Source organism: Grammomys surdaster, unplaced genomic scaffold, assembly GCF_004785775.1.
Source record: "Grammomys surdaster isolate TR1022 unplaced genomic scaffold, NIH_TR_1.0 166, whole genome shotgun sequence".
Classification (NCBI taxonomy): domain Eukaryota; kingdom Metazoa; phylum Chordata; class Mammalia; order Rodentia; family Muridae; genus Grammomys; species Grammomys surdaster.
Genome location: NW_021604614.1, coordinates 7715589 through 7742772, shown reverse-complemented (window position 1 = coordinate 7742772; position 27184 = coordinate 7715589). Strand labels below are relative to the sequence as shown.

General features: G+C 46.9%; 1 protein-coding gene across 2 annotated transcripts in view; it reads left to right on the top strand.

Annotated features, from left to right (window-relative positions):
• The window catches only part of Adgrd1 (adhesion G protein-coupled receptor D1), a 113092-nt gene that overhangs the window by 9462 nt on the left and 76446 nt on the right, over positions 1–27184 (top strand). Inside the window, exons 3-9 of one of the 2 annotated variants that reach the window (XM_028766065.1) lie at positions 2951–3034; positions 5388–5483; positions 7436–7558; positions 14628–14807; positions 19321–19575; positions 21983–22038; positions 23253–23408. In XM_028766065.1, the coding sequence (XP_028621898.1) occupies positions 2951–3034; positions 5388–5483; positions 7436–7558; positions 14628–14807; positions 19321–19575; positions 21983–22038; positions 23253–23408 (950 nt within the window). The remainder of the gene's footprint in view (positions 1–2950; positions 3035–5387; positions 5484–7435; positions 7559–14627; positions 14808–19320; positions 19576–21982; positions 22039–23252; positions 23409–27184) is intronic. The other variant, XM_028766066.1, reaches the window with a different exon arrangement.

The window sequence follows — 27184 nt, the reverse complement described above, 5'->3', positions numbered from 1 at the left end:
TTTCTCCTTTGGCTCCCTACTTCCCTCCCTTTCCTTCCCTCCCTCCTTCCCTCCTACTTCCTCCCTCCCTCCTCCCTCCCTTCCTCTCTTCCTTTCTTCTTTTTTCCTTTAGTTCTGTCCTTCCCTCCCTTCTCCTCCCTCCCTTCACTTCTCTCCCTTCCCCTTCCTCCCTCTCTCCCTTTTTCTTCTCCCTTCTCTCTCCCTTCTTCCATTCCTCCTTCCCTCCCTCCTTTCTCCCTCCCTCCTTCCTCCATCCCTTCCTTCCTCTCTTCCTTCCTTCTTTTTTCCTTTGGCTCACTCCCTTTTCCCCCTCCCTCCCCCTCCCTGCTTCCTCTTCCCTTCCCCTTCCCTCCTCCCCTCCTTCTTCTGTCCTTCCTTCCTTCCTTCCTTCCTTCCTTCCTTCCTTCCTTCCTTCTTTCCTTCCTTCCTTCTTTCCTTCCTTCCTTCTTTCCTTCCTTCTTTCCTTTCTTCCTTCTGTCCTTTCCCCCTTTCTCTGCTGCCTAAGCATTGAATCTGGGTCCTCATGCATATTAGGAGAACACTCTCCCACTGACCCATATGCCTATCCCATAAGAAGTTTAATGCACTAAATTGAATACATCTAAAAAAGAAATCAGCGTGTTTCTGTCATATATATACTGTGTGTTTCCTGTAGAGAAATTTACAAAATCAGCTAAACGTGAAAGCTTCTATCTGTCTATTTGAATCAGGGTCTTGTGCAGCCCAGGCTGATCTAGAACTCATTATATCTTGGCGGTTGGCTCTGAACTTATAATCCTTCCACCTCTCAAGAGGGACGAAAGGACGTGTCACGGTGATGGAGATGAGGGAGCACTGGATACTTCAAAATGTTATTGTAGAAAGGCAGAGCGCAGTCCCTAAACCTTCATTACGTGCAGGCACAGGGCACAGGCCACGGCACCTGGCTCACCCTTGTCGTTGTTGTTGTTGATTTTTGAGACAGGATTTCTCTGTGTGTATCCCTGGAACTCTCTCTGTAGACCAGGCTGGCCTGGAATTTACAGAGATCCACCTGCCTCTGCCTCCCAAACTGAGATGAAAGCTGTGTGTACCATCCTGTATCTGGGAATCAGTGAAACTGCTTTGGCTCCTGACGGGTCACGCTTTCGCTATGCCAGCCCAAGAGCTCTCCGGATTCTCAAATGAAACACACACACACACACACACACACACACACACACACACACACACTAGCTAATTTTGATATGCCTTGACTAGCTCAATGGCTAGGTACTTCTTAACCTCCCAGGGGCTAGCAAACACTCCTTTCCAGTATTCCTGGATTAACACCTTCTAAATGTATAGTTTATCTTTGCTGCTCCGTTACTTTCTGGGGACCCTCTCATAGGGCCAAATTCTCTTTCTACCTACATTGCTGGATGATTTCTCAATCTAAAAGTCCCACTTCCGTCTCCCTGCCCAGCTATTGGCTGTATGGCAATTCATATATATATATATATATATATATATATATATATTGGTTTTCCGAGACAGGGTTTCTCTGTGTAGTCCTGGCTGTCCTGGAACTCACTTTGTAGACCAGGCTGGCCTCGAACTCAGAAATCCACTTGCCTATGCCTCCCAAGTGCTATTCTCCTAATTGAAGCCAGCTAGGGGCATGGTCCCCCAGGTCTGGAAGCGCATCTTGCAACTTTTGGGAGCCAAATTAAGACAACACATTAGAACCAGTTCCCAACACCATCCTACCCACTTCTAGCACAGCGTTTGTGTTATATTCATTTTGAACTATCTGAATCTACTCGTGAGGTAGGAACTCATTTCTTCCCAGAAGCCCAATGACTTCAATACCCGTGGTATTGAATCTTTGATTCAAAACGCCACTTTTAGCATAAGCCAACTTTCTATATGCAGGGGAGCCACCCGTGGCCCCTCCTCCTACTGACCATCTGCCCACATTCGTGGTACCCAACACCTCTCACTGCAACCTCCCTGCTTGTCCGACACTCCCCTCAAGACCTCTGCCATCCTCAGCTGTGCATCTGAGCAGCATCCCTGGTCCTTTGCCCTTTCCCTCTCCAGGTCCTTTTATTTATTCTTGGCCATGGCTCTTCTAGTTTATTTTTTCTTTTTATGTTTATGTACTGGGCAGTGGTGTGTGTGTGTGTGCGTGTGTGTGTATACTCTCATGGAGGACTTTGTGTGTCTTCTTTATTCTCTCATCTTTTGACTAATTAGCTAGTCTGTGAGCTCCCAGGATCCCTTCTCTGCCTTCCCAGCAGTGGGACTACCACCCTAATTTACCAGGCATTAACTACCACACCTGATTTCGGGTGGGTCTAGAGGATAGAATAACTACTCAGTCACACCCCCACAGCAGTCAATTTGCCCACTGAGCCACACCCCCAGCCCCCCAGGAGGAATTTCTCTTCTCCCCTTTACAAATAAGGGAAGAATGTGCTATCTTGTGGGTTACTGTTAGAAGACACAGGGGAGTGTTTGTCAAGCACCTCTGTGATGCCTGGAGAGACATTGGGGTTAGCCGCTACCTCTTGTAAAGTCATTTGAAACCTTGTTTCATTCTGTGGTCCAATTATATCAAAAGTTGCCTCTAAAGCCACTCCAGGAAACATCCAGATAATAGGTGTTTCTGTCTTTCCCTTCCACTAATGGGCAGCTGCCCTGTACAGACAGAGTTGGGGCGTTTGTTTTCCTGAGTTAGGAGGCATCCCTCCCTATTTGACCTGTCCTACTCAATTAAGAAACTAGCCATTGATTTCTAATTTAAAGTGCTGGTTTTTGTTTAACGGGAAATGTGTATTGAATTTTCCTAATGCTTTTCAGCCAGGTCTGTGGGCACCATGACAATTTCACTCTTCTTCACTTTCCAAGTGCTCGGGTGACAGCTTCAATCTTCTTCAGTCCCTGCCTCCCTAATTGTGATTTAAACTTTTCCGTCCTTTCTTTGCAGGGTTTGCCGTCTTGGCTTCTGCTTCTCATTATTGGCCATTGGAAAACGTGGATGGGATCTTGGAGCTTCAGGACACAACTGGAGGTAGACGGGAGACGGGACTGCCTACAGGCATGGGGATAGGGCCTCACAGGGGCTTAGGGAGATGGTAATGTCTCCAGGTACTAGGATAGCCCCTATGCTGGAGAGAGGGACTCTTTAGATGTTCCAGGACATGTTGGAGCTGGGGTGATCAAGATGGGCGAGCACTCTGTGGTTCACTGATGGTCACTGCCAAGTATTTTATGAGACCATTTCTACATTATGACAGAAGGGCAGGGTTTCCTAAACCTTAATTAATGTGGAACCTCTTTCTATGGCGTGAGTCTGGGTGCACATCTGTGGGTGCACAGAACTGACTTGCCACAACAAGCTGGTGAGAGGCAGGTGCTACGGATCAGGATGAACTTTGACACGCGTTCATGTTTTACGGTCACAGAGCAAGGTATCCCCTGTCTACCAACCACCTAACCTACACACCCAGCCAGCAACTCTTAAGATGATCTTCCTGGTGCCAGGTTCACAGGAGGCATCAGGCTCTCTGTTTCGATGAACTTAGACCATGATACTGGAGATACCCGGGACAATTATGAGCATATCCATTCCCTGGAGAACTCCTTTTAAAAGAGTGTTGATTCAGAATGATTTTTGGAGGTTTCTACTTTATTATTATTTTTATATAGGTGTTGCTCTTAAGAAGGTCAAATGTGGACACACACATACACACACAGACACACAGACACACAGACACACAAACACACAGACACACACTGTCATTGTTCTATAGATATACAGATTCCGGTGCAATACATTCAAAACACTGCTGGTGGCCATGTGGCCCACCCCGGCTCCCTGTCATCTTCTTCACGGATGCGACTTAAGTGCAGTGGGAGACCTCCACAGGAGATTCTAAGGAGTCTCCCTAAAACTTTGGAGCCCAGAGCCTAGTGAGATAGTTCAGTGAACAAAGGTGCTTGCTGTCAAGTTTCATGACTTGAGTTCAATCCCGGGGACCCACGTGTTAAAAGAAATGAATCCTGAAGATTATCTTCTTACGGTAACATGTGTCCCCGAGGCATCCCCAAGCCCCATTTTTGAAAATAATGTGCTGGCAATGTGGTTCAGTGGAGGAAGGTATTTGCTGGCGAGCCTGACAACGAGCATTCAATCTCCAGGACCTACGTGATGGAAGGGAAAGATATATTCTCCTCAAGTTGTCTACTGACCTGTATATATATATGCTGTGTCATATGAACATGCATGCATGTGCACATGTGTGATAGATAAGTGTTTATTTTAAATATATATATAAAACTAAAGTAAATCAAAGCAAAAACCTTGATTCTAGAGCACCAGCTGAGGGCTTGGAGCCGGTGGTGGGCGGGGCCACTGCGAAGGGTTCTGTCTCCATCCTTCTTGGGCCCTCCCATGTGGTAGGATGCTAGTGGCCTCTGCAACCTGTACTGCAGCCAAGAATTTTCTCCACTCTGTTTTAGTAAGGGTGGCAGTAGCCCGTGCCAGCTGGTGTGTTGGCTCTAGGGAAAACAGAGCATCGTTCTTTGTCAAAATCTAAATGTTTTTCTCCGGAAGTCTTTATTCTGAAAGTCCCTGAGAGGCGATCACTTGATTAAGTGGAAGAACGTTGTTCGGGACCCCAGGACCTCCGTTCCAGGTGTTTCACCCCTTTTCCCCCTATGAGCTCACCTGCTGCTGATTAAGTCAGTAGCTTCGGGTATTCTGAAGTCCCACGATGTGAGGCAGGGACTGAGTGTGTTGACTTGTGTTGAAATTGTTGATGCCTCCACGTCTGTCCCCACACTGTGCCATGTGGCCCTGGCACTACGGCTTCCTGTCAGAGCCCCCTCTGCAGTCTGTGTGGCTGGTCTGTGTGTCATCATGAGACCCCAGGATGCAGAGACAGGCTGGGGTCTCTCAGCACCTCTCAAGGCTGGAGACAGCTGGATGGCTCTGGATGCCACCTCCTGGATGCACAGCCCTTTTGTCTGTGGCCAAACCCTCTGTTGTCTCGTCTGCTGCCATCTCACGCAGCCGTTTTCCACAGTGTCTCTGTCTCATTGGCCCTTCACGTCACAACCACGCTCTCCGCTGTGTCTCCATGCTTCGTACATGGCTGACTTCACCATTACATCTCTCAACAAAGCATCCATCTGGGAATGGGAGTCAGCAAAGTGAGAACGTTATGTACTAGACTCTGGCTATGGTCAGCTGTGACCCAACTCCGGGGCCATTGGAACTGGCTATTGATTCTGCCAGAGAAGCGTATGGGGAGCGTGGGGAGGGGAGGAGGACCAGGAGGAGGCTGGGTGAGAGATGTGGCTGTTTCCGCTCATGTGTCTCACGTCACTCATGTGTTGTCCTCTTTTGTCCTTTCACCCAGCGCTGCGAACCCTCAACCTCACTGTGCCTCTCTCCCACAATGCTACCTTTGTCTTTACCAATGACTCTGCCTACTCCAACTTGTCTGCGACCGTAGGTGAGCACCGCGGCTTGGTCCTGTCAAATTTGGATCCCAGAGTCGGTATAAGAGCTAGCCTAACCTGGTTCGGTAGGACCGACTCTCTTGGCCGGTAAGAGAGTGGGTAGCCAGGGGCAAGCGGTGGAAATCCAGAGTGAGGCAGGGCATTGGGAAAAGCCATACAGGCTTCTGGCTTAGGAAGCCTTCCTGATAGTGGTGTCTGGAATGGGTGGGGTCTCTTCAGCATTGCCAGGCTCTTTTGAATCAGTCACTTGATCTCAGAAGCAAAAACAAACACAGCCCAGATCTTTTCTAAACATTGAAAATGGATTTTTTTTTCTTTTTTGGAGACAAGGTATATGTAAGCCCAGGCTTGCCTCAAATTCTCTGTGTAGCTAAGGATGAACTTAAAAACCCACTCCCCCTGCCTCCCCAGTGCTAGGATTCCAGGTGCACACCACCATGCATGCTTGGCAGAAATTGGATTTTTGAACACATTGTGTTTGTGGAGTAGGGCTGGGGCTGGGGGCTGGGTTGGGGGGGCGGTAACCCCACCCAGCTCATGAAAACCGGAAGTTGGTTTTAAAATGTATCTAAAAATTGGTCTTGCAAACAACCCCTTAGCATTTCTATAGCTGAGTTCTGAAAACTCACTAGGAGCTGTTTTAGAAGACACATCCACTTGAGTCACACGATTGTCAGTTAGACACCCAGAGCCTGTGATTCCCTTGAGCTCAGAGCTGAAGGGAGGCGAGCATCCGATGGGCATAGAAAGCCTGTTTAGATTGTGCCCGCCTCTCTCTATCTTTTCTTAGCCCGTCACCTGATTTCTCTCTCCACTGTGGGCTGTTTGGCATTTGTAAATGATTTTACTAAGCTAGCAGTCTGTTTTTGGGGCCTGGGCAGTCCGATTCAATTATCTTGTGGCTAGTTATCCATTTAGCGAAGTGAGACATAGCTCTCTCATGGCAACCAATGGGATAAGTAGAACCAGAAAGTTTAAACGCTGGGACCCTTGGGAGGAAGAGCCACATGCCAGGGAGTATTGCATCTAGCCAGTGGTACGTGTGAGCAGAGTCTCCAGATCCTGAGTGTATACTTGGCCAGGATCCAGAAGGACACGCACCATCGCCTCCCTGTTCCTACACAGGTTGCAGCAGTGTCTGTAACTACTCATTCTGGTGCATAGCAAGAACCCCTCACCACTATATACATATACATTTATACACACATATATACATATATACACATATTTAGATACATATATAGATATATACATATCTACAGGTATATATCTATATATGTATGTATGTATGTATGTAGCTTATCTGTCTGTAAAGCACACAACTGACTTTTGCCACGGCACATGACAAAACATGAATGAGCTGTGTGGGAGACCTAGGTTTGAGGCTCTCTGGGATTGCTGTTGGCAGGTCCTTCTGGGACTTTCCAAATGGAGCTGTTGTTTCTTCTGGGTCTGGACATAGCTCTAAAGCCAAGGCTGCATACATGGAGACCCCAGGATGCTTCAGTGAGTACCTGGGAAGGCTAGGATGCAACAATGGCCCCTCACACTTAACCAGTGAGAGTGCTCCACTCACAAAGCTCAGAGTGGGGCCGAGTGGGCAGGACTCGAATAGCAGGAGTGTGAGTGGCGTTTAGGGTTCGACAGTTGGCAAATATGTCTGTTACAATATTGTTACAGGAAAATGTAGGTCATGCGGACCTGATGTTAATAGAAGGTAATAATTTATTCCCCAACACTTAAACCTATGAATCATTCACATTTTCACTATCAATTATTAAATATTAGTGAATGCGATTACTATCAGGGAATAACGTGGCATTATGAATGCGTGATGAGGGAGGCTAATGCTGGGCAGTCATTTGTGACTTGCTTGTAAGTCTGATATGTGTCTTTAGTCTTCCAGTGGCAATTGGGTAGCTGACATGTCCTTTCCCTCTCTTAGATATCATGGAAGGAAAGGTGAACAAAGGTATTTACCTCAAGGAGGAGAAGGGGGTGACATTTCTCTACTACGGCAGCTACAAGTCATCCTGTATTAGCAACCCCGCCCAGTGTGGACCAGAGGGTGAGTTGGGGCTCGGGTACATGCTAACACATGCTGCTAGTGGCACATGTGAACAGAGTGTGCATGTGTATGTGCGTGTGCGTGCATGCGGGCATGTGTGTTTGTGTGTATGTCCTGTGTGGACCTGAAGTTGGGATTGGTGTACATGCCACCCTGCTAGTGGCATATGTGAACAGAGTCTGTGCATCTCTCTCCCTCTCTACCCCCTAACCCCATGTGTGTGTGTGTGTATGTGTGTGTGCATGTGCGCGCACGCACACGTTCAGTAAATGTGCTCATGCGGGGGTCCTGTTCTATCACTCAGTACCTTATCCCCTGAGATGGAATCTCTCACTCATCCTGGAGCTAGGCTGATGGCCCTATCAATCCTCTTGAAGTCCCCCACCATAGCATTGGGCTTCGGTGTACACATTACTATTCCTGGCTTTTTTTTTTTCTTTTAAATGTGGGTTCCAGACACCTGAACTGGAATCCTCACGCTTGTGCAGTGAGGACTGCTACCTGCTGGATCACGTCCCCAGCCTAAGGGAACAGAGTTCTTATCAGCTGCAGTATGTGTGAAAATGTCAGAGACAAGTTAGAGGGTAGAGACAGGGAGGAGGGAAGGGTTGCAGCCACTCGAACGTAGGCCTGTCCTGGAGACCGAAAGTTAGGACATTGTGTTACAGAGCCAGGAGATCAAAATATTTAACCTTGTAGAAGAATGGGGAACATCCCTGTTTAAAACAGAGCCACTGAGTTATATGTCACTCCGGTTGGGATGGAGCCCGGCCTTTGTGGGAAGGAAATTGATGGGCTGGCTCTCCCAGCGTTATTTCTGGTTCTGGGATGTGGATGATGGGTCAGGCCTGGCAGAGCAGGGTGTGCCTGTTAACCCTCAAACCGGGTTCACTTCTTATGTGTTCATTGAGGGTGGCTGGATGGTGGATGGACCTGCTCCAGCCTGTGACCTGCGGCTGGAAGTCAAGACAGACGTGTCAAAAAAAAAAAAAAAAAAGGCGGGCCCCACCTCTCCCCTTAAAGTCGGGACTTCGTGGAGACATATCTGGGACCACATTTGAATCCTTTGGGGACATTATCGTCTACCATCCAATCCAGGATCGTGCCTTCTTTCTCTTTTTCTCGTCATAACCTATTCATCTGGTTGGATCTGTCTGCGGGCGTGGTTGAGAGACCATCCCCCAGAGCAGGGCCAACCTGCAGTGGCCACACCCCTGAAGACTGACTCCTCCCCCAGTAGTCATCAACTACCAATAGCACCTCAGCTAGGGGTGGGACCTGATGAGCCCCTCCCCAATTTGTGTTGGACCGTCGACTGACTTGACCTTGGGCGGGCTCCCGGAGCTACTGTGAGCTTGTGGGTGCGACAGCCCTGTCAGATCCAGAAGACAGCATTTCACAGCTCCCCTCTCCATCTCCCTGCTCTTATATTCTTCCTCCCCCCCCCTTTCTGTGACGTTCCCCATGCCTCGGAAGGGTTGACCAGATGTCTTATTTAGGGATGAACACACAGTAGTCACAGATTCCCAGCACTTTGAGCACTCACGAATCTCTGTGTTAACCACTGCCCACTGCAAAGGGACGCTTCTCTGCCCAGGACTGGCAGCAGCACTGGTCTATGGGTATAAAGATACATATTCAGAAGGCAGTTTAATCACATGCCCATTTATCAAAGCGGTCTATGACTTCCCCAGCCACAGGCTGTGGACCAAGTTGACAGGACCAGGTATGAATTTCTTTCTGGGCAGAGGGCAGGCCTTACATCCAATTAGAAACTAGCTGGTTACGTCACAACGCTCACACCATTATCACACCCATGGGCACATCTTCCTTGGCAGGTCAGTGTTGTATCACATAGAGTCCAGCAATGAATAAAATCAATAATTGCTTTTCTTCTCTCAGTGCCAACCATAACCCTTTCCGACACTGTGAAAGGTAGCCAAGAGAGAGGTTTCCAAGTTAGTCCTAGCTTGATTTCTCTCTGCCCTGCCACCAAAGTATGTGGTGTCTTTGGCAGTAGGGTCTTACTGTCTAGTTTTTGTGGGCAACCAAGAACAAGGACAAGAACCTGTGTTGCCTCAGCGGTCTTTGAGGCCTCCCTGACCAGTACATAATTCGTAGGAGGATGCCCAAGACTGACACTGAGATCATTGTTTAAGAACTCTTCCTAGAGCCTCATTGTTCACCTATGCTGGCAGCTTCTGTTCAAATTCATCTTGAAAATTACATATATATTTTAATTAGCTTACAACGTAGTAACTTCCAGAAGCATTCTTCACACATCTCTAGCTTTGGTTAGCTCACCATCTCATCTCATCCTTCCCCCCCCAACCCATGCTCCTGCCCTGCCCCCATTCCCGCTTAACCCTTTAACCCCCAGCATGCTTCACTCTGCTTTCCCAGAATGCATCACTCCACTTTCACAGACCATATATTCTATCATCTTGTACATTCAGGCCTCTTCCCCTCCCCTTCTCAGAGGCTCTTTCTGGCTTCTCTATAGAGACTCCAAATTAAACACACAAATCTAAGACTTCAAAGTGAGGCTCTGCGTATGAGAGAGAACACAAGACATTGTATCTTTCTACACGGGGGTGACCTCACTTAGTATAATGTTTCCTACTTCCCCCATTCTCATGCAAATTTCATGATTTCATTCTCTTCTAAAGTGGAATAGGATTCAGTTGTGTAAAGGTACCACCTTCTCATTGTTCCTTCAGCAGCTGAGAGACAGCCAGGGTGGTTCCATTTTCTGGCTATTGTGTAGAGGATTCATGACCGTGGATGTACAAGTGTCTCTGTGATATGATGTAGAGTCATATATATATATATATATATATATATATATATATATATATACATACATGCCCATAGGTGATATGATTGGGTGGCAGGATAGTTTTATTTTTAGCTTTGTGAGAAACTGTGGAATAATTTTAAATGTCCAAGTGTTAAGGTCTTGGTGTTTGTTAACCTACAGTTTGAGCTGGTCCCCAGTTCAAATGACTATCAAAACACATCAGGCAGGGTGTTTCTCTCTCTCTCTCTCTCTCTCTCTCTCTCTCTCTCTCTCTCTCTCTCTCCTTCCACTTTGCTTTCTTTCAAGACAAGAATTACAAGAATTCACCCCATACCTGATCTTATGCAGTGCTAAGAAGATCAAACTCAGGGCTTCATACTTGCTAGATCAACACTCTATCAACTGAGACACATACGGAAGCCAGAGCATCAGTTTCAGGGAGACGTCTGTGTTCTTCCAGTTACTGTCTCCTTCACCACATAGAGCACCCATGTGGGGATGCTCAGAGTGAGAAGGTACTCTCTGGGGATCTGGGCATCTACCTGCAGAACTGGGCCTCTGTTCTAAGCTTAGTTTACTTGCCAAGCGCCTCTGCCTCAGACCTTCGGTCTCTGTGTGGCAGCTTCTCGACAGGACTTGGTGATTGATGGTAGAATATTGTCACATCTCCTTTCTAGCCTCTGGCACTGTGGGGGACTCTGTCTGGACCACCTCTGGCTCTCTGAGACCTTTTACAGTGTTCAGCACAAGGCAGCACTCATGGTGCATTTAGCGAGCAGACGCAGCTGGTCCGGCTGCCTCGTGGATGCTTCTGTTTAACTCAGTGCATCCCTGACAAGGGGCCATAGAAAGATGAGGATTTACCGACGCTAACAGGAGCAAACTATGGAACCAATGTGCTGTGTTATGCTTATTTCTTTCCCCCTCAGACTTCCTTCTCTGTGTTGATGATCTAAGCTTTTGACAGGTGCTCTTGTGAACACATTGTGAATCTTTCCACACCGTGGAGACGCAGACTGATATTTCAGTGAGGGCTTCCGCAGACAGGAGTCGTTACTTTGCAGGTTGGCTGAGCTAAAATAAGTGGCTTCACTGGCAGAGTTCATGGCCCACTTTCTCCTCGTCCCGGTTCAACACTATCCTGAATTTTTAATTTTTATTCTTATTACCTAACACCGTATTGAATTTTTCATTTTCATTTCTCTTCCTGGGCAGAGGCACATTTGGCAGAGACAGCATCATTTTGAGTTGAGTGAAAGGAATTTTTTTTTTTTGTAAGCAGCAACATTTTTTTTCCCCCTTTGAGGGGCGGGGAGCGGGGAGGAATGACTTCCATGAATCCTGCTGGGGATACATTTCACAACAAAAATTTCACAATATGCCTTATTCATTTCCATACAAAACTGCTTGTTTCAAGTGCAGGGAGGTGGATGGGGCAGGGGCAGGGGCAGGGGCAGGGGCAGGGACAGGGGCAGGGTACCACCTGAGCCTGATGGAGCCCTATCCCAGTGGCTGGCTGAAGTCTATCTGTATCTATAGACATTAGATATATAGATATATTAGATAGAAAAATAGGTTATAGATAGATCTATAGATCTATATAACTATAGATAGATAGATAGATAGATAGATAGATAGATAGATAATTTAATTTTGTTTATAATTTTCGGCTCTGGGATTAATCCCATGGCCAGCACACTGGGCAAGATCTCTATAACCTTTCAACTTCATTCACGGTCTTCTTATGTTTTGTTGAGACAGGATCTCATTAAGTTGCCTAGGATTGTCTTGAACTCACTATGTAGCTCAGACTAGCCTTGAGCTTACAATCTTCCTGCCTCAGCCTCCCAAGTCCTTGAGTTGCTAGACCTGCGCCGTCATGCTTGACTGGCTTTAATTATTTTTCCATTTTTTCCCTGTGCATGTATGTGTGCATGTTTACATCTGTGTGTATGTGGGAGAGGGACTGTGTGTTGTTCTTCAACTTTATTTCTTCAGGAAGGGTCTCTCAATCAAACCCAGAGCTTATGGATATGGTTTGTCTCGCTAGTCAGCCTGCTCTGGGGACTCTCTGTCTCAGCTCTCTGAGGGTGGAATTATAAGCAGGCTGTCATGGTCAGGCATTTACGTGATTTATAGAGAGCCAGATTCCAGAAGTAACACTTGCCTGGCCAATGCTCGAACTGCTGAGCCATCTCCTGGATCTTGATTTTCAGTTTTGATCCACCCAGAGCAACTATGTGTTCTTACGGGTGCTACATGTCACATCAACACGTATATGCTGAGGACTAACCAGAGCAGGACAATTTGAAATCTGTCACTCCAAACATCCATCAATCACTCACTATTTTCTCAGGAGCATTCAAAATCTTGAGATTCCTCTTGGACAGAAAAAAATAAAATGGAGGAATTCCAAGCTTGACATTTGTGCCAGATTCCCCAGGCTCGAGTTAGTCATATGGGGAGTTCAATACCAGAAGGCATGAGGCAGCATGATTGTCACAAAGCCATCAAAAGACTCTAACAGACCAACCCATAAGGCCTGGCAGCAAAGATGGCTGGCAATGAGACACCAATTTCCACACCAGTAACAGGAATCTTTTAAGCCTCTGTACATGACCACATTTGACAATAACAGTGAAGTCAATTTGGTGTCATTTATATAAATAAGACCAGGTCAAATGTCCCTGTACCTCTCTCCCTCCTCCTCCTTGTACCTTGATCCATGGTGTCCTGTGATGATTGGCCCTGGGGAGAACAGTCTGGCTCATTGACATGCTCAAGCGTGAAGAGCCAAACAATTGTTTTATTTCTGTCTTTTATACACAGAGTTCAGCAGGTGGCTAGTTACACCTGCACATACAAACACACATATACAGTGTACTTGGCTTGGAAGCAAGGCACAGGATATTTGAAGCAGAAAAGCGACAGTGTAACCTCAGGGAGGCCTGTTACCCATGGAGGCCTCCTGTTGGGTCTGTCCCCTGATGGACCTGTATAAAAGGTGGTCCCAGACCTGCCTGTATGCATTTCAGATACTCTTGGCCATCCAGAGCCTAGCTGGTCAGTTATATTCTCTTTGCGTCTGTGACCTGACTCAATCACAGTGATGTTCCTAGGGGAGGCCATATAATCCACCATAACATAACACTTTTACCCCATCATGGAGTCTGGGTTTCAAATTTGCTACAATAAACTGTGTTGACAAAATGCAATTTAGGGAGAAAGTATTTATTTATTTAAGTCAAGACTCTAGGTTATAATCCACCATTGTCAGGAAGTCAAAGCAGAGGGAACTTATAAAACTGTTCCTCAGATCACATCCACAGTCAAGAGCAGAGAGAGAATGAATGAATGCATGCTGTTCTCAGCTAATTTTCTCTACTCCTATACAGTTCAGAACCCAAGCCTAGGGAATGGCATTGCCCACCGTGGGCGGTCTGGGTCTTCTTATATCAGTTAAAGCAAGGAAGATCATTCATCCCAGGCATGCCCACAGACCAACTTGATCTAGACAGCTCTCTATTGAGATTCTTTTCCTGGGTGGTTTTAGGTTGTGTCAACTTGATGATTAAAACTAGCCATCATACATACCCGGGCTGGGCATCGGCGAAACATGGTAGCTGCTCTTTTCTCTGCCTACCTCCCACCTTCACCCACAGGCAGTTAGCAGCCAAGGCATTACGAACCTTGAAAAAAAAAATCAGCTTTCCTTTTTCACGAGAACACTCCCTGGGGAACATATTCTGAAATATATACAATTTAAGATATGTCAAAAAAAATAGCTTCGAGTTCATTTTGGAACCTTCCTTCAAAACTTTGAAGCAAAGCATATGACTCAGAAACAGGGGGTTGTTGAGGATGTGATGCCGGGCAGACATAAAAATGACAGTGGAAAGTGTATTTACGGATGTGGGAGGACATCCCGGAGGCTCTAAATCTTTAAAAAGGTGCTGTGTGTAAGCAGAGTGAATGAAACAGTTCCTTCCTGTGTGAAATCGTTGTCAGGATCGGGGTGAGCAGGTGGGGTGGAGACAGTCATGAAAGGGTTCACGTTTGCACACCTAGAGGCAGCCAGCTTGGATCTGTATCTGACTTAGAGTCAGTCACTAACTGAGTGGTCTCAGTTTCCTCTCCAGTGCCCTGGGAATGAGAGCAAGGCTTTGCACTATTTGGAAGGAGGTGATGGTACCTGGCCTTCACTGGATAGTGCTGTGGTGTTTCATGTCTCTGAAAGACCAACTGATAAATGCCTACTTTTCTCTTCAGGAGTGACATTTTCATTCTTCTGGAAGACTCAAGGAGAGCATACCCAACCAGCCCCCTATGCATATGGGGGACAGGTTGTCTCTGACGGGTTCAAAGTCTGCTCTAGTGGTGGAAAGGGCTCCGTGGAGCTGTACACACGTGACAATTCCATGACGTGGAAGGCCACCTTCAACCCTCCTGGTGAGTGCAGCACCGACTTGAGCTCCCGTCCCATTAGTGTGGCATAGGGCTCCTTCCTTCCAGCAGCTTAAGAAGGTGTCAGGAGGACAGTTGTCACAAGGTGACCTCATGCCAGGGTGAAAGCCCTGACTACGTGCTCTTGCTGCATGATTGCTGCTGCCTCAGTGGCTGTGTGAGGTTGGTTTTCTGCATAATGGAGGTGACTTGACAGGCACCCAGTTATTGTCTGGGACCAAAGTGGAAACTGTGTGCAGAAGATAGACTGTGTGTGGTTAAATCCCCCTGTCACCACATCTTTAGGTGGTATGGTCTTGAAGCTGCTCTCAGCACGGTGCAAAAAGTTCTGGGGAAGACAGGCTACCAACCAGGGAGCTGGCAGTAAGGCAGGAGGAGAGGTTGCAGTATTGTGTGGTCTTGATTAAGGATGTACCTTTAAAACCAGTGGGAGGGGACCGGGATGCCAAGGGCCCAAGTTTCAGAGTAAGTGGAGAAGCTCTGCGGTGTGATATTAGCTGAGATGGAGACTGGACACCCGAACCAAGAACATACTGAGGAGAGTGCAAGAATATCAGAGGAGGAAGGTGACCAGGTCCACAGAGGGGTTTCATGTGGCATGCAGAGGACCTGGACAGAAACTAGCCAGGGCAGAGGCAGGGGGTCCTCCCAATAAGCCTCTAGAACAATGGTTCTCAACTTATGGCTTGAGACCCCCCCCACTAGGGTCACATATCAGATATCCTGCATATCAGATATTTATGCTACAATTCATAACAGTAGCAAGATTACAGTTATGAAGTAACATTGAAAATGATCTTATGGGACAGGACGGGTCATCATAACATGAGGAACTATATTAAAGGGTTGGAGCATTGATTAAGGTTGAGAACAATGTCTTTGAAGCAGCTCAGCATCCTTTTCTGGTCCATTTGAAGGAGATGGTACAACTTGTTAAGATGTCAGGCCAGGTCCTAACTCTGTACTTTGTAGCTTTAGAGACTTGGTATCATATTCAACCACCTTTCGTCCATTTCTTCATTTGTAACACGAGAAGAGTAACAGTTTCTATTTCACTGGGAGACAGCCGGCTGATAAATTAAAGGAGTCTTGAACAATGGGCTGCAGAACCCTGGGAGACTTGGGTTTGCTCTGTGGGTGTCAGACTTGCTTCAGCTGGACTCATAGCTCCTCCTCTGCAAGGTGGGGACACACAGCTAGGGAAGATATCAAATTTCCGGATTCTTTCCTCATCCCAAGGCTGGAAACACTTTTGCCTTCCTGCTTATGGAGGCTCCATTTGAATCTCAGCAATGGCTCTCAGTGAGGACCGCTTGTGGTCAAGGTTTCCTAGGTAACAGCTCATTTCCCCCCATGGGCCTTGGGTTTGTGGCAAGCATCAGGCATCTAGCAGGTTCTTTGAAACTGAACACGTGCTGTTTTCCAACCCAGGGATGCCGAGAGAGACTTGTAAACATCCTTTCCTCATCTGCTCCTCATTTGTTCACTGGAGGGCTTTGTTATTCTCACTTTCAAAGTCAAGCACAATAACGCTTTGGCCCTGCTTAGGATCCTAGTGTTCTTCGGAGTGTCAAAATTACTAAAGTGTTACACAATCCCCAGCAGGAAGCTCTGACGTAATCACTGGCAGTCCACAGTGACCCACGGGCAGGGGCACTGTGTGTCCTTCAGAGGGGGCTGCCCGTGTCATCTTTGTCAACCCCGGGAGGATCTCTTAACACCAAGGCTTTCAAAACAGATGAGGCCCTTTGGGGGGGGGGCAGTCTTCCTATGAGGTTTCTGATGGAGTCAGGAGGCTGGCTATAGTCACTGTGCCACTCCATGTTGGTTAATGTCATATATGCTATGTCAGGCCAGGCCTTTGGATGGTTTGGTGGCTCCTGCCCTGTGAGTTTTCAGATTATCAATGACCTTTTGAGTGAGTTGTGGTTTCATGTCAAAAGTCAGATCTTCCAAGTTCCCATTGGAAACAAAAGAGAATGGCCACCCAACCTCCATCTTTTAGTGGCAGGAGGGGGAAGAGGGGCTGCCTCCTAGGTAGAGCACCCACTTTCCTATATAGCCTAGTCAGCACGGTGGCCTGTCTTCAGTGAGACCAGGTTGCTACTCCACCTTTCCATTGGCTCTGCAGACCAGGTGTGTGGACGCTAGTCTGGTATGACAGTACTATTGTCCCATAGTGAAATTGAGTCCAAGGAACAGAGGGCTTCCAGGGGCCTCCTACCTCTGCACATGACCCTGGCAGCACCACACCCCGCGCTATGCTTCAGAGATGTGCCAGACTAACGTATGCTTATTTGCGGGGGGATGTCAGGGTCCATTCCTGCTGTCATACGTTTTATCTGTTGAGGAGGAGCTTGTTTTGAGCTTTGACCTTTTACCTATCTTTAAGGGGTGTTCACTCGCTTACTGTGAGTTCTGAAGAACACTTTGGCCATTTTGTGTAACAGTATTCACTGCAGATACCCCCCCCAGACGTGTGTGTGTGTGTGTGTGTGTGTGTGTGTGTGTGCACAGCATCAAGGGGCTGGAGAGATGACTTGGTTTTTAAGAGCACTTGCTGCTTCTCCAGAGGATCTGAGTTCAATTCCCAGCACCTACATGGCAGTTCAGGACTGTCTGCAAGTTCAATTCTAGGGTTCTGATGGTCTCTCTGCCTTCCACGGGCACTGCATGCGTACGGTGCACAGACATACACAGGCAAGACAGCTTTATTTCAACTTAACACAAGCTAGAGTCATCAGAGAGGAGGGAGCCTCAACTGAGAAAAATCTCACTATAAAGTGAGGCTATAGGCAAGCCTGTAGGACATTTTCTTAATTAGTGATTGATTAGGAGGGCCCAGCCCATTGTGGATGGTGCCATTTGTGGGCTGGTGGTCCTGGCTTCTATAAAAAAGCAGGCTGAGCAAGGCATGGGAAACAAACCAGTAAGCAGCACCCCTCCATGGCCTCTGCATCAACTCCTGCTTCCAAGTAAGAAAACACCCAAACACATAGAGTAAAACAAACAAACAAACAAACAAACAAACACTGCTTTTTTAAAAGTCAGACTCAACCTTGGGGTCATTCTAGATTTCTCCTTTTATAATCCAGAAGCTCTGCATTTGGGATTTTATATCTACCATCTACTTTGAATTAGTGTTGAGGATACGCATGGGGTTCTGATTCATTTCTTGGTATTTTTGCATCCGGCCCTCTGGGTTTCCCAGCCTCCTGGGTTACAGAGACTGAATTTGTTCCACTGAGCTGGCTCTGCTCCTGTCAGGTATCAGCAGATGGTGTCTGTGTTGCTTTACCTTTGGGCTGTCTGTTCTGTCCCTCTGATCTATCTGTTTGTACCCCCAACACCACATGGCTTTACTTACCGATCCAAGCCTGTTCAACCTCTGGTCGCTGGAAAACACCACCACTCCCTGCAAAGTTCACGCTTGAAAATTGTGCTATTGAAGTGCAAAAAAGGGATCTCACCATGTTTTAAGCATGTTTACAGTTTTGCACGGCTCCTCAATCATGGCTGTTCTTAGTTACAAGTGGCTGCACACACTCCACAGGCCTCTCAGTTGGGTAGGTCATTTTTAGCCTCAAAGGGAAACCATGTGGGTCTTCCAACTCGGTTTTTCTCCTATTCTATGTGACTTTCCTTGGTATTTGTCTCTCTGTGTAGACTTTAGACTCAAATGGTGGCTGTCCAAAGGGTAATGTCCTGGGGTTTGGGTTAATTTGAATTGCACTGAGTCTACAGGTCAGACTGGGACAAGCTGGTCCCTTAGCAACATGGAGTTTTCCTGTCTATGAACATGGGATATCAATCTAGACATGAATTCTTTCCTCATTTTTGTAGTTTTCCTCAGTTGTATGTGTGTGTATGTATGTACACACATCATGTGCACATTCACTTGTGACGCTCATGACCGTGTGAGTGTGTATATCTATTACACACACTCCATATGGTCATTACTGTCAAGCTGGAAGACAATGTTGACTTTTGTCCCTTAGCCTTTTACCCACTAATCATGTGACTATCACCTGTGCATTTCAGGAGTTGCTTTTAGTATTACTAACAAAGATAACTGTATTCTGTTCCTCTCAGCTCGTGTGCCTCTTTCCCTGCCTACTGTAACAGTGGGGACTGCCAGGGGCTGTGATGGAAGATATTCATGTCTTGTTCCGGACCATACTGAGATTTCTCAACGAGGATTGGGATTTGATTGGTCGGGCCTTTTAAACAAGTCTCTTATAACCTTTGATTGTAGGTGTTTACATTTCTGACCATTGTGTTAAAGTAATAAAGGGTCTTCTCAAATTGCTTTTGGAATTTGGTGGTGGAAGCAAAGATCCTGTGCTCCAAAGGTCTAAGGGGAATCAGGTTATGCTATAATCCATAGGTGGATTCACTAAGGTCAATTATCACGTGAAGGCGGGATGTGCTTAGGGACTTGGGGAGCTCACGTAGAACTTATTGGCTATGTTCAGGATGCATCTTTACTCTCTTCCAGGTCCTTACTGGACTCATGTCCTCTTCACGTGGAAATCCAAGGAGGGCCTGAAGGTTTATGTCAACGGAACTCTAAGCACCTCGGACCCGAGTGGGAAAGTGTCTCACACCTATGGGGATCCCCACGTCCACATGGTTATAGGGTCAGAACAGGACCCCACCAAGCGCTACGAGAATGGAGCTTTCGATGAGTTCATCATCTGGGAACGGGCGCTGACCCCCGATGAGATCAAGTTGTACTTTACAGCTGCCATTGGTCAGTGCACGGGATGACTGTGCGTGGCTCTGGGGTCTGTACCTAGAGATGCTTGGCACAGCGCTCTTGTCATGGCAGCTGTGAGCCGGGTCTTAATGAACCTTCTCATAGTCATGTTTCTGAACACCTGTTCCCCAAGATAAATGAGCAAACAGTTCACCGGAGACACTGAGATTAATATTCCCAGATCCTTGTAGGCTCCACAGGGCATGAAAAGGCTGATTACAGATGTTTTGGTGGCAAATATTCAGGTCCTTAACAAATGTCTCCTGTGTATATGTCCCGTGTATATTCTCTCTGCTGGGCCTCAGACCCCAAACTACCTTCTTTCTGCTCGCTCAGTGCTCAGTACGGGGACCTATAGGCAGGGGAACATGGTTTAATTCTTCATTTTGCTATGGGATATTTAAAAAGCTTTGATAAATTCATTCATATAACATCTGTGTGTAACCATTTAAGGTGAGCAATTTTTAAAAAATAGGGCCAGGATGATAGTTTAGTAAGTAAAGTGTTTGTCTCTCAAGCACAAGGACCTGAGTTCAAATCCTGGGGCCCACATTTAAAAAGCAGAGTGTGGTGATATGTGCTTATAATCCTAGCATAGGGGAGGCAGACACAGGAGGAGCTCTTGGACTCAGTGTCCAGCCAGCTTCCCTTATCAGTGAGCCCCAGGCCCTAGTTAAAAAAAAGTAGATAGGCAGCTCCTTGGGGATGACCTTGAGGTTGACCTCTGCTTCTATATGCACACACAAAAATAAAAGTAAAGAGGCAAACAGTTTGATAGTATTGAGGAAATTGGCAGGTGTGCAACCATAGTCTCTATACCGTTTTCAAATAGTTCATCATCCTTAAGGGATGACCATGTGGCCGCCTCTCCTGACTTCTGCCACCGACATATTTCTTGTCTCTGAGGGTCACCTGATGTAGCTATTCTGTACAAACGCTAACACTTACTGATGCCTAGAAAGGTAGGATGTTCCTCCAACAATCCCAGGTCCTGCCACTCAAGTGGGGAGCAGGGCCTGTGCAGAGGCAGAGAGAGGAGAGGGCCAGGGCCAGATCCTGAGATCTCAGTCCATACATCTGTGAAACATAGGGACATTGCCACCTGCCATATGATCCCAAAGCAGGAATCACATGGGGACTGAGATGGACCAAGGCACGGCAGAGTCCTGCTTCTCATCTCCGTCTCACGTGACCACTCCACTGTACACAGGGAAAGCTTCATTCCCATTGCCAGACATGACACAAACACACGGAATGGCTGCCCTGTAAGTGCTTGGTCCCCGAGCGACGAATGTCACTGGATCTTGGAGAACAATGTGCTTCTGGGGTCCAGCTTTACGTCACCAGCCAGCTCATCCCACCCAGTCCCAAGGGACCCGTCACTCTTGAGCCAGCCAGGGTGATGATGTCATTTCCTCAGGTCACCCAAAGCAACCTCGAGACATTTCTCAAAAATGAGGTCAAGTATCAAAGAAGTCTGTGTTCTCATCCTCAAACAAGAGAATTAGAAAGAGGCGGTGAAGCTCAGGCAGGGAGAGGCAAGCGGAGGCTTCATCTTTGACCTTGAGCATCTTACTGGGAATGGCTCTTAATTAACCAGGGCCATCAGTAGAGAGTGTAACAAGATTCCTCACAATAAGAGGTTCTGTCTCCTCCACTACTTTTTGAGTGGTGTCCAGTCTACCTGAGCCTAGTGTATCAGTTTTTACATTGCAACAAAAGACCAGACAGAAGCTACTTCCTTAAGTAGGATTGGTTTATATTGGCTCCTGGTTTCAGAGGGTTCAGCTGGTGGCCAATGGGCTCCATACATTTGAATGGGACATCACAGCCAAAAAGGACATCTGTTCACACCACAGGAAATGGGCAGGGATAAATAAACCCTCAGGGACCTGTCCCTAACGGTGCCAGCTTCTTTAGCCAGGCTTTGCCTCCAGAGATTCCAGAGCCCTTCCAAAAATAGTGTCACCAGCTGGGGACCCAGTGTTCCAGTGTGGGAGATGCTTCTGATTCAAACTATAATACCTAGTGATTAAGAGTCCCGTGTTTTATCTGTAACGAGTCTGGGTGCCAGTGAAGGCTATTTCTCATTCTTGCTTTGTTTGAAATTCGTGAGACCTTGCATAAAAGCATCCCTTTATGTGATGGCTTGCATGAACGGTGTTCAGAAGCAATTTACAATATAAATGGAAAAATAATTTCTGCTGGGAAAATCCATATAATCTACATTTTAGGCTGATTTATGAGCCCTTTATCTTCCCAGCTATGTCCACACTCAAAACATCCCGTGTCTCTGTAGGGCGTCTCAAGCTGGAAAATTCTGAATAAGGACAGATCTCCCTGGGGATGACAAAGGGTGACTTAGCCTTCGTTAAAGCATTGTTTTGTTTTTATTTTTCAGGTAAACAAGCTCTGTTATCTTCCACACCGCCGGCAATGCTCACAGCACACACCATGGTGAGCAGGGCCTTTCCCTTTACCTTGTGTGTGAATCACTTTTCATAGCTGGGACAAAATACCTGAGAAGACAACCCAAGGGAGAGGGGCTTTCAGTCCTCTGTGTGCTGGGTATAGTGGGTAATATTTAGAAAATGACACTCGGTCCGGCTTGTTTCAGGGCAGCCGCTATGTTCCCACTGCTCCTCGGCTCTGACAGGGGCTCCGGCTAGCTTGATGCTACAGCTACAGCTAGGTGCATTGCTGAGGGCCTGAGACAAGGCAGGATGGTGGTAGAAAGCCAAGTGGAGGAAGGGCGCTTGTTCCATGTTCTGTTTCAGCCCAGAAGTAGGGGTGGGGGTGGGGGTTGGGAGAAGGGTGGGAGGAGAGGAGGGGAGGGGAACGAGAATCTGAGGGTAAAGTATCCCTCAATGGCACATCCGGTTTTTTCCACCTAAACCCACTGTCTACTGATCGTACTACAATATAGAAACTCATTCAATGAGTTTAATCCGTTGATGAGTTAGCACCCTGCCATGACCCAATCACCCCTTAGTACCGCCACGGGACAGAGGCCAAAGCTTTATAACACAGGAGGCTCTGTGAAAGGGTGCTTCAAGTTCAAACCACAACTCCACCCTCTCGCTGTAGCATTGGCTTCCGATGTGTGCCAGTACGCCCAGCGTCCTATCCAGAACGAACTCATAAAGGGAGAGCTTTATTATTTTTTTTTTTATTTATTTGTCCATTTCAGGGTAATTCTTGGTGCCCAGAGTGGTTGGAAGTAGGATCCTCTTGAGTCCTGCTCCTTGGAATGCTAGGACGAACGGATATTCTTGGGAGCCGGTGACCCCTGAAATGGTTTCCTCTTTCCTGAGGCCCATCTCTTCTCCACTTGCTTTTGTGCCTTTTCTTCTGATGTCAGAGAAATGGGTTGATTTGTACAGAATGTGCCTGCTTCAACTTAGCTTTCGTGTATTTAATGTCCTTTCCTTAGGGACTTTGACAGTGAGTGTCTGGACTCTTATCCGCTCGGATTCAGGATTTCATCTTTCAAACAGTCCTTGTCTCACAAGCATGGTGTCCTGTGCAGATTCTTCACAGAAGAGTGGTCCATGTGTGGGACCAGTCTTGTCATTGTCTTTACTGTCCCAGAGCCAGGGGTCACCCTGAGTTTCCATAGAATGTCTTGGTTTTAGTTCCTAGCAGGAAGCCATGTGGCCACTGTCTTTCAGATGCCCACAGATGCCTACCACCCTATCATCACCAACCTGACGGAGGAGAGAAAACACTTCCAGATACCCGCAACTGTGCTAAGATACCTTCAAAATGTATCCCTCAGCTTGCCCAATAAATCCCTCTCAGAGGATACTGCGCTGAACTTCACAGAGGTAAATCTCCTGGTGCCTTTGGCTAGTGGGTTGGGGTTGATGCATGGCTGGACCATGGATTAGAGAGTTAGAAAGATGCAGATTCATGGCTGGTGAGATGACTCAGCAGTTAAGAACACTTGCTGCCCTTACAGAAGACTTGAATTCAGGTCTTAGCATCCATGGTGATCTAGAATTCTAGAACAAGGAAAAACTTCCATGGCTTTTAAGCAGTTGAGGGGCTAACATGGATTCAGATTCTGGAAAGTGCTATCGAAGGATAGGCCTGGGTAACTGAGCTCAGGTTCTAGGCAGACTCTGGGTATGACCCTAGCCCTGTGCTTTTAGTACTTTGGTAGATATTGTCTATCTACAGGCCTAAATTTCCCTGGAGATGTAGAGAAATCATACTGCCCGGGTTCTTAGCTGGTACCCACATAGCGATAATAAGACCCAGAGCAGGTGTAGACCATGGTGTCCAAGTCCTTGACATTGATAGTGACTGGATGGGTTTGCTATTTGACCCTACTTTATGCACACCGACCACTGATCTATGAGTGTTGAGGGCACTATGTTCTGGGACCATAGTGTCCAACGGATCCAGTGTCTACATCTATACAGCCACACCTAGCCCTTTGTCTGTGTGTCTGGATGTGTTGGGGATGGGGAGGATGGGTGGCTGTCACAGGAGCAGAAGAGGGATTTGATGTAGCACTTACTGTAGGCTGAGTCCTGATTCATTGCATCACATACCATCTCCCCACTGGTACCACATAGGCAATTCTGCCCAACCAAGTTCTGTTTGATGATTGGTTGGTCTGCCATGTCAATCCTGCCCTCCTTGGCCAATGATTGGTCTAGGTGAGGTCAATGGGCCCAGTGTGGAGCTACAAGATGGCAGATAGGGATGAAGAGAGACAGACATTTATGGCCCAGGTAGTTCCATGTCCTTCATAAGATGACATATTGGAACACAGGTTTCAATGGAGGTCATGTGGGAAACATTTCCTAAGCTCGGTGGCTTTGCTCTTTGCCTGTTACTTCCTCTTTATCTCTCGCCTAAACCTCACAGAGTCAGAGATTGTAAACCCAGATGCCTCTGAGGGTCAATAACCCAAGTAATGGATCTAATGGGCAGGACAAGCAGGCAGGTAGCTGAGCTGTGGGGAGTAGCAGCCAGCTACTCAAAGCTTCTCCATTTCAACCTTCAGCTTCATCTTTTCTGATTTAGCAAGGGGGGTCCTAAGCCTTGAAAGCACGGGCTGGAACTTTAATAGGAAACGAGTACAGATCAAATGAAAGTCAACTCAAGACGGAGTGAGCCCAGTTGTCATTGATCTGAGGCCCCTACACAGCCTGTGCTGACTCTGGTGCTTCGGGGAGAAATCATACAGAATGGATCCCAGCACTTCTCAATTCTGATTCAACAGGAAACAAAATTTCTAGGTAGTTATTGTCCAGCTGTCTGTAGTGTCCTGGCTCTCAACCATGGTGATGTCGCAGTACAATGGCCAGAGGCCGCTTCCTAGACTGTCCAAGTGATAGCTGTCAGTCATGTGTGCCCCCAAGTGTGAGGTCTGTAGTTCATGTACAGACTAGTGACCCACATACAAGATTCACGCTGGAGTCCCTAGCCTCAAACACAACAACTGTAAAATGTCTTAATAATTACCACCACCACCACCACCAGTCTATGTGGTCTGCATATTGAAATAATATTTTTATGTGTTGGATTAAATAAATACAATATACTATTTAATTAATTTAACCCTCCCCCTTCATATAAGTAGCCGATTGGAAATATAAAGGGATGTGTGGTAGCACACACCTATAATCCCAGTACCTGGGAAACTGAGGCAGAGGATTTTGAGTCTACATCATGAGGTCCTGTCCAAAAACCAACCAACCAACCAACCAAACAAACAAACAAACAAACGGCAAAAGAATCAGAATTGACTATTGTGATTTATTCATTTCTGGTCTCAGAACTGATCTGTGTCCCTCAGGCCAAATAGGATTCATGCATGGACTAAAATTTTAGGGACACATGGCCACTCACTTATGTATAGTCTAGCCTGCTTTTGCATACTGTGGTGGAGTTGAAGGTCTAGCCTGACAACCCAAAGTTCTAGTTTTGTGGCTTTTAATAAAAATCTTGGGGTCTGTGGATGTGACCCATTTGGAAGAGTGCTTACCCAACAGGCATGGAGTCCTGGGTATGATCCCAGCACCGCACAGACCAAGGGTGGTGGTGCACACCTGTAACCCCAGTGTTTGGGAGGCAGAGGGAGGAGGATCAGAAGTTCAAGGCCATCCTTGACCTCAGTCATTCTATGTATGTAGTTTGAGGCAAGCCTGGGCTACATGAGACCTTATGGAAGAGGAGGAAGAAGAAGAAAAGAAGGAGAAAGAGGTGGGGAGGAGGAGGGAGAGGAGGAGGGGGAATGGGAGGAGGAGAAAAAGTGGAGGGTGAGGAGGAGGAAAAGGGGGAAGGAGGAAAGAAAGGGTGGAGGAGGGAGAGGGAGGAGGTGGAGGAGGAGAAGGAGGAGGAGGGAGAGGAAAAGGCATAAGGAGTAAGGAATAAAAGAAAATGCTTGCCAATCTGCTCAGGGAGAGAAAGCAGGAGCATTTTGCAGTCATTAGTTAAGCCCTCGCACTTTAGAGTATTAATAAACAGCTGTGGGATGAAGATGAATGGGAGAAAGGAGCTGTGATAATGCATTCTGCACACACTTAGTGTCTTTGTCAAAGAGGGATAGGATTTTGTTGGCCCTGGCTGCCTCATGGTTCTCAACCTCTAGATTGTGACCCCTTTGGCAAACCTCTATCTCCAAAAAGCAACACTTCCATTACAATTCATAACAGTAGCAAAACTACAGTTTTAAAGTAGCGATGAAAATCATGTTATGATTGGGGGGCCCCACAACAGGAGGGACTGTATTAATGGGTTGAAACATTAGAAAGGCTGGGCAGTGGTGGCGCACGCCTTTAATCCCAGCACTTAGGAGGCAAAGGCAGGCGGATTTCTGAGTTCGAGGCCAGCCTGGTCTACAGAGTGAGTTCCAGGACAGCCAGGGCTACACAGAGAAACCCTGTCTCGAACCCCCTCCAAAAAAAAACCCAAAAAGCCCCCCAAAGCCCCCCCCAAAAACCCCTGAGAAAACAAAAAAAATTAGAAAGGTTGAGAACCACTGGGTAGAAGAAACAGAGGAGAGCGAGTCTGCCTTCAAGTTTGAGTCTGGTGTCTGTAAAGACTGAAGACAGATGAGGCATTGTACAGTAGGGAGGGGAGGGGATTGAGGTAAACTTCACTGAAGGAGCTACCCTGCTCAGTTTTGCTCAGTGGTTACATGGGATGCTGCCATGTTATGTGGTGTGCTAACTAATGCTTTTTTCAAAGCAACGGGAAGACCAATTTTGACTTATCTCTCCGTAGTTGAAAATGCTAAAATTTAATTTTATTGTTTTGGAACAAGAATGAGTCAAGCCAAGTTTTAAGATGACTGACTGAGGGGCATAAGTGGCTTCTGCTCTGTAGAGGTGATTTCCAGCTGGCATAAGTGGCTTAGTGTCACATTTCATGAATGTGATCATTCACTCATTCCATCATTCATTCATCTATCCATTTATATATCTATCTATCCACCCATTAATTCACCCAGTCATCCAGCCAGCCACTCATCCTTCCATTTGCCTATCTACTCATCCATCCATCCATCCATCCATCCACCCATCCATCCATCCAACCATCCACCCATCCAACCATCCATCCATCCATCCATCCATCCATCCATCCA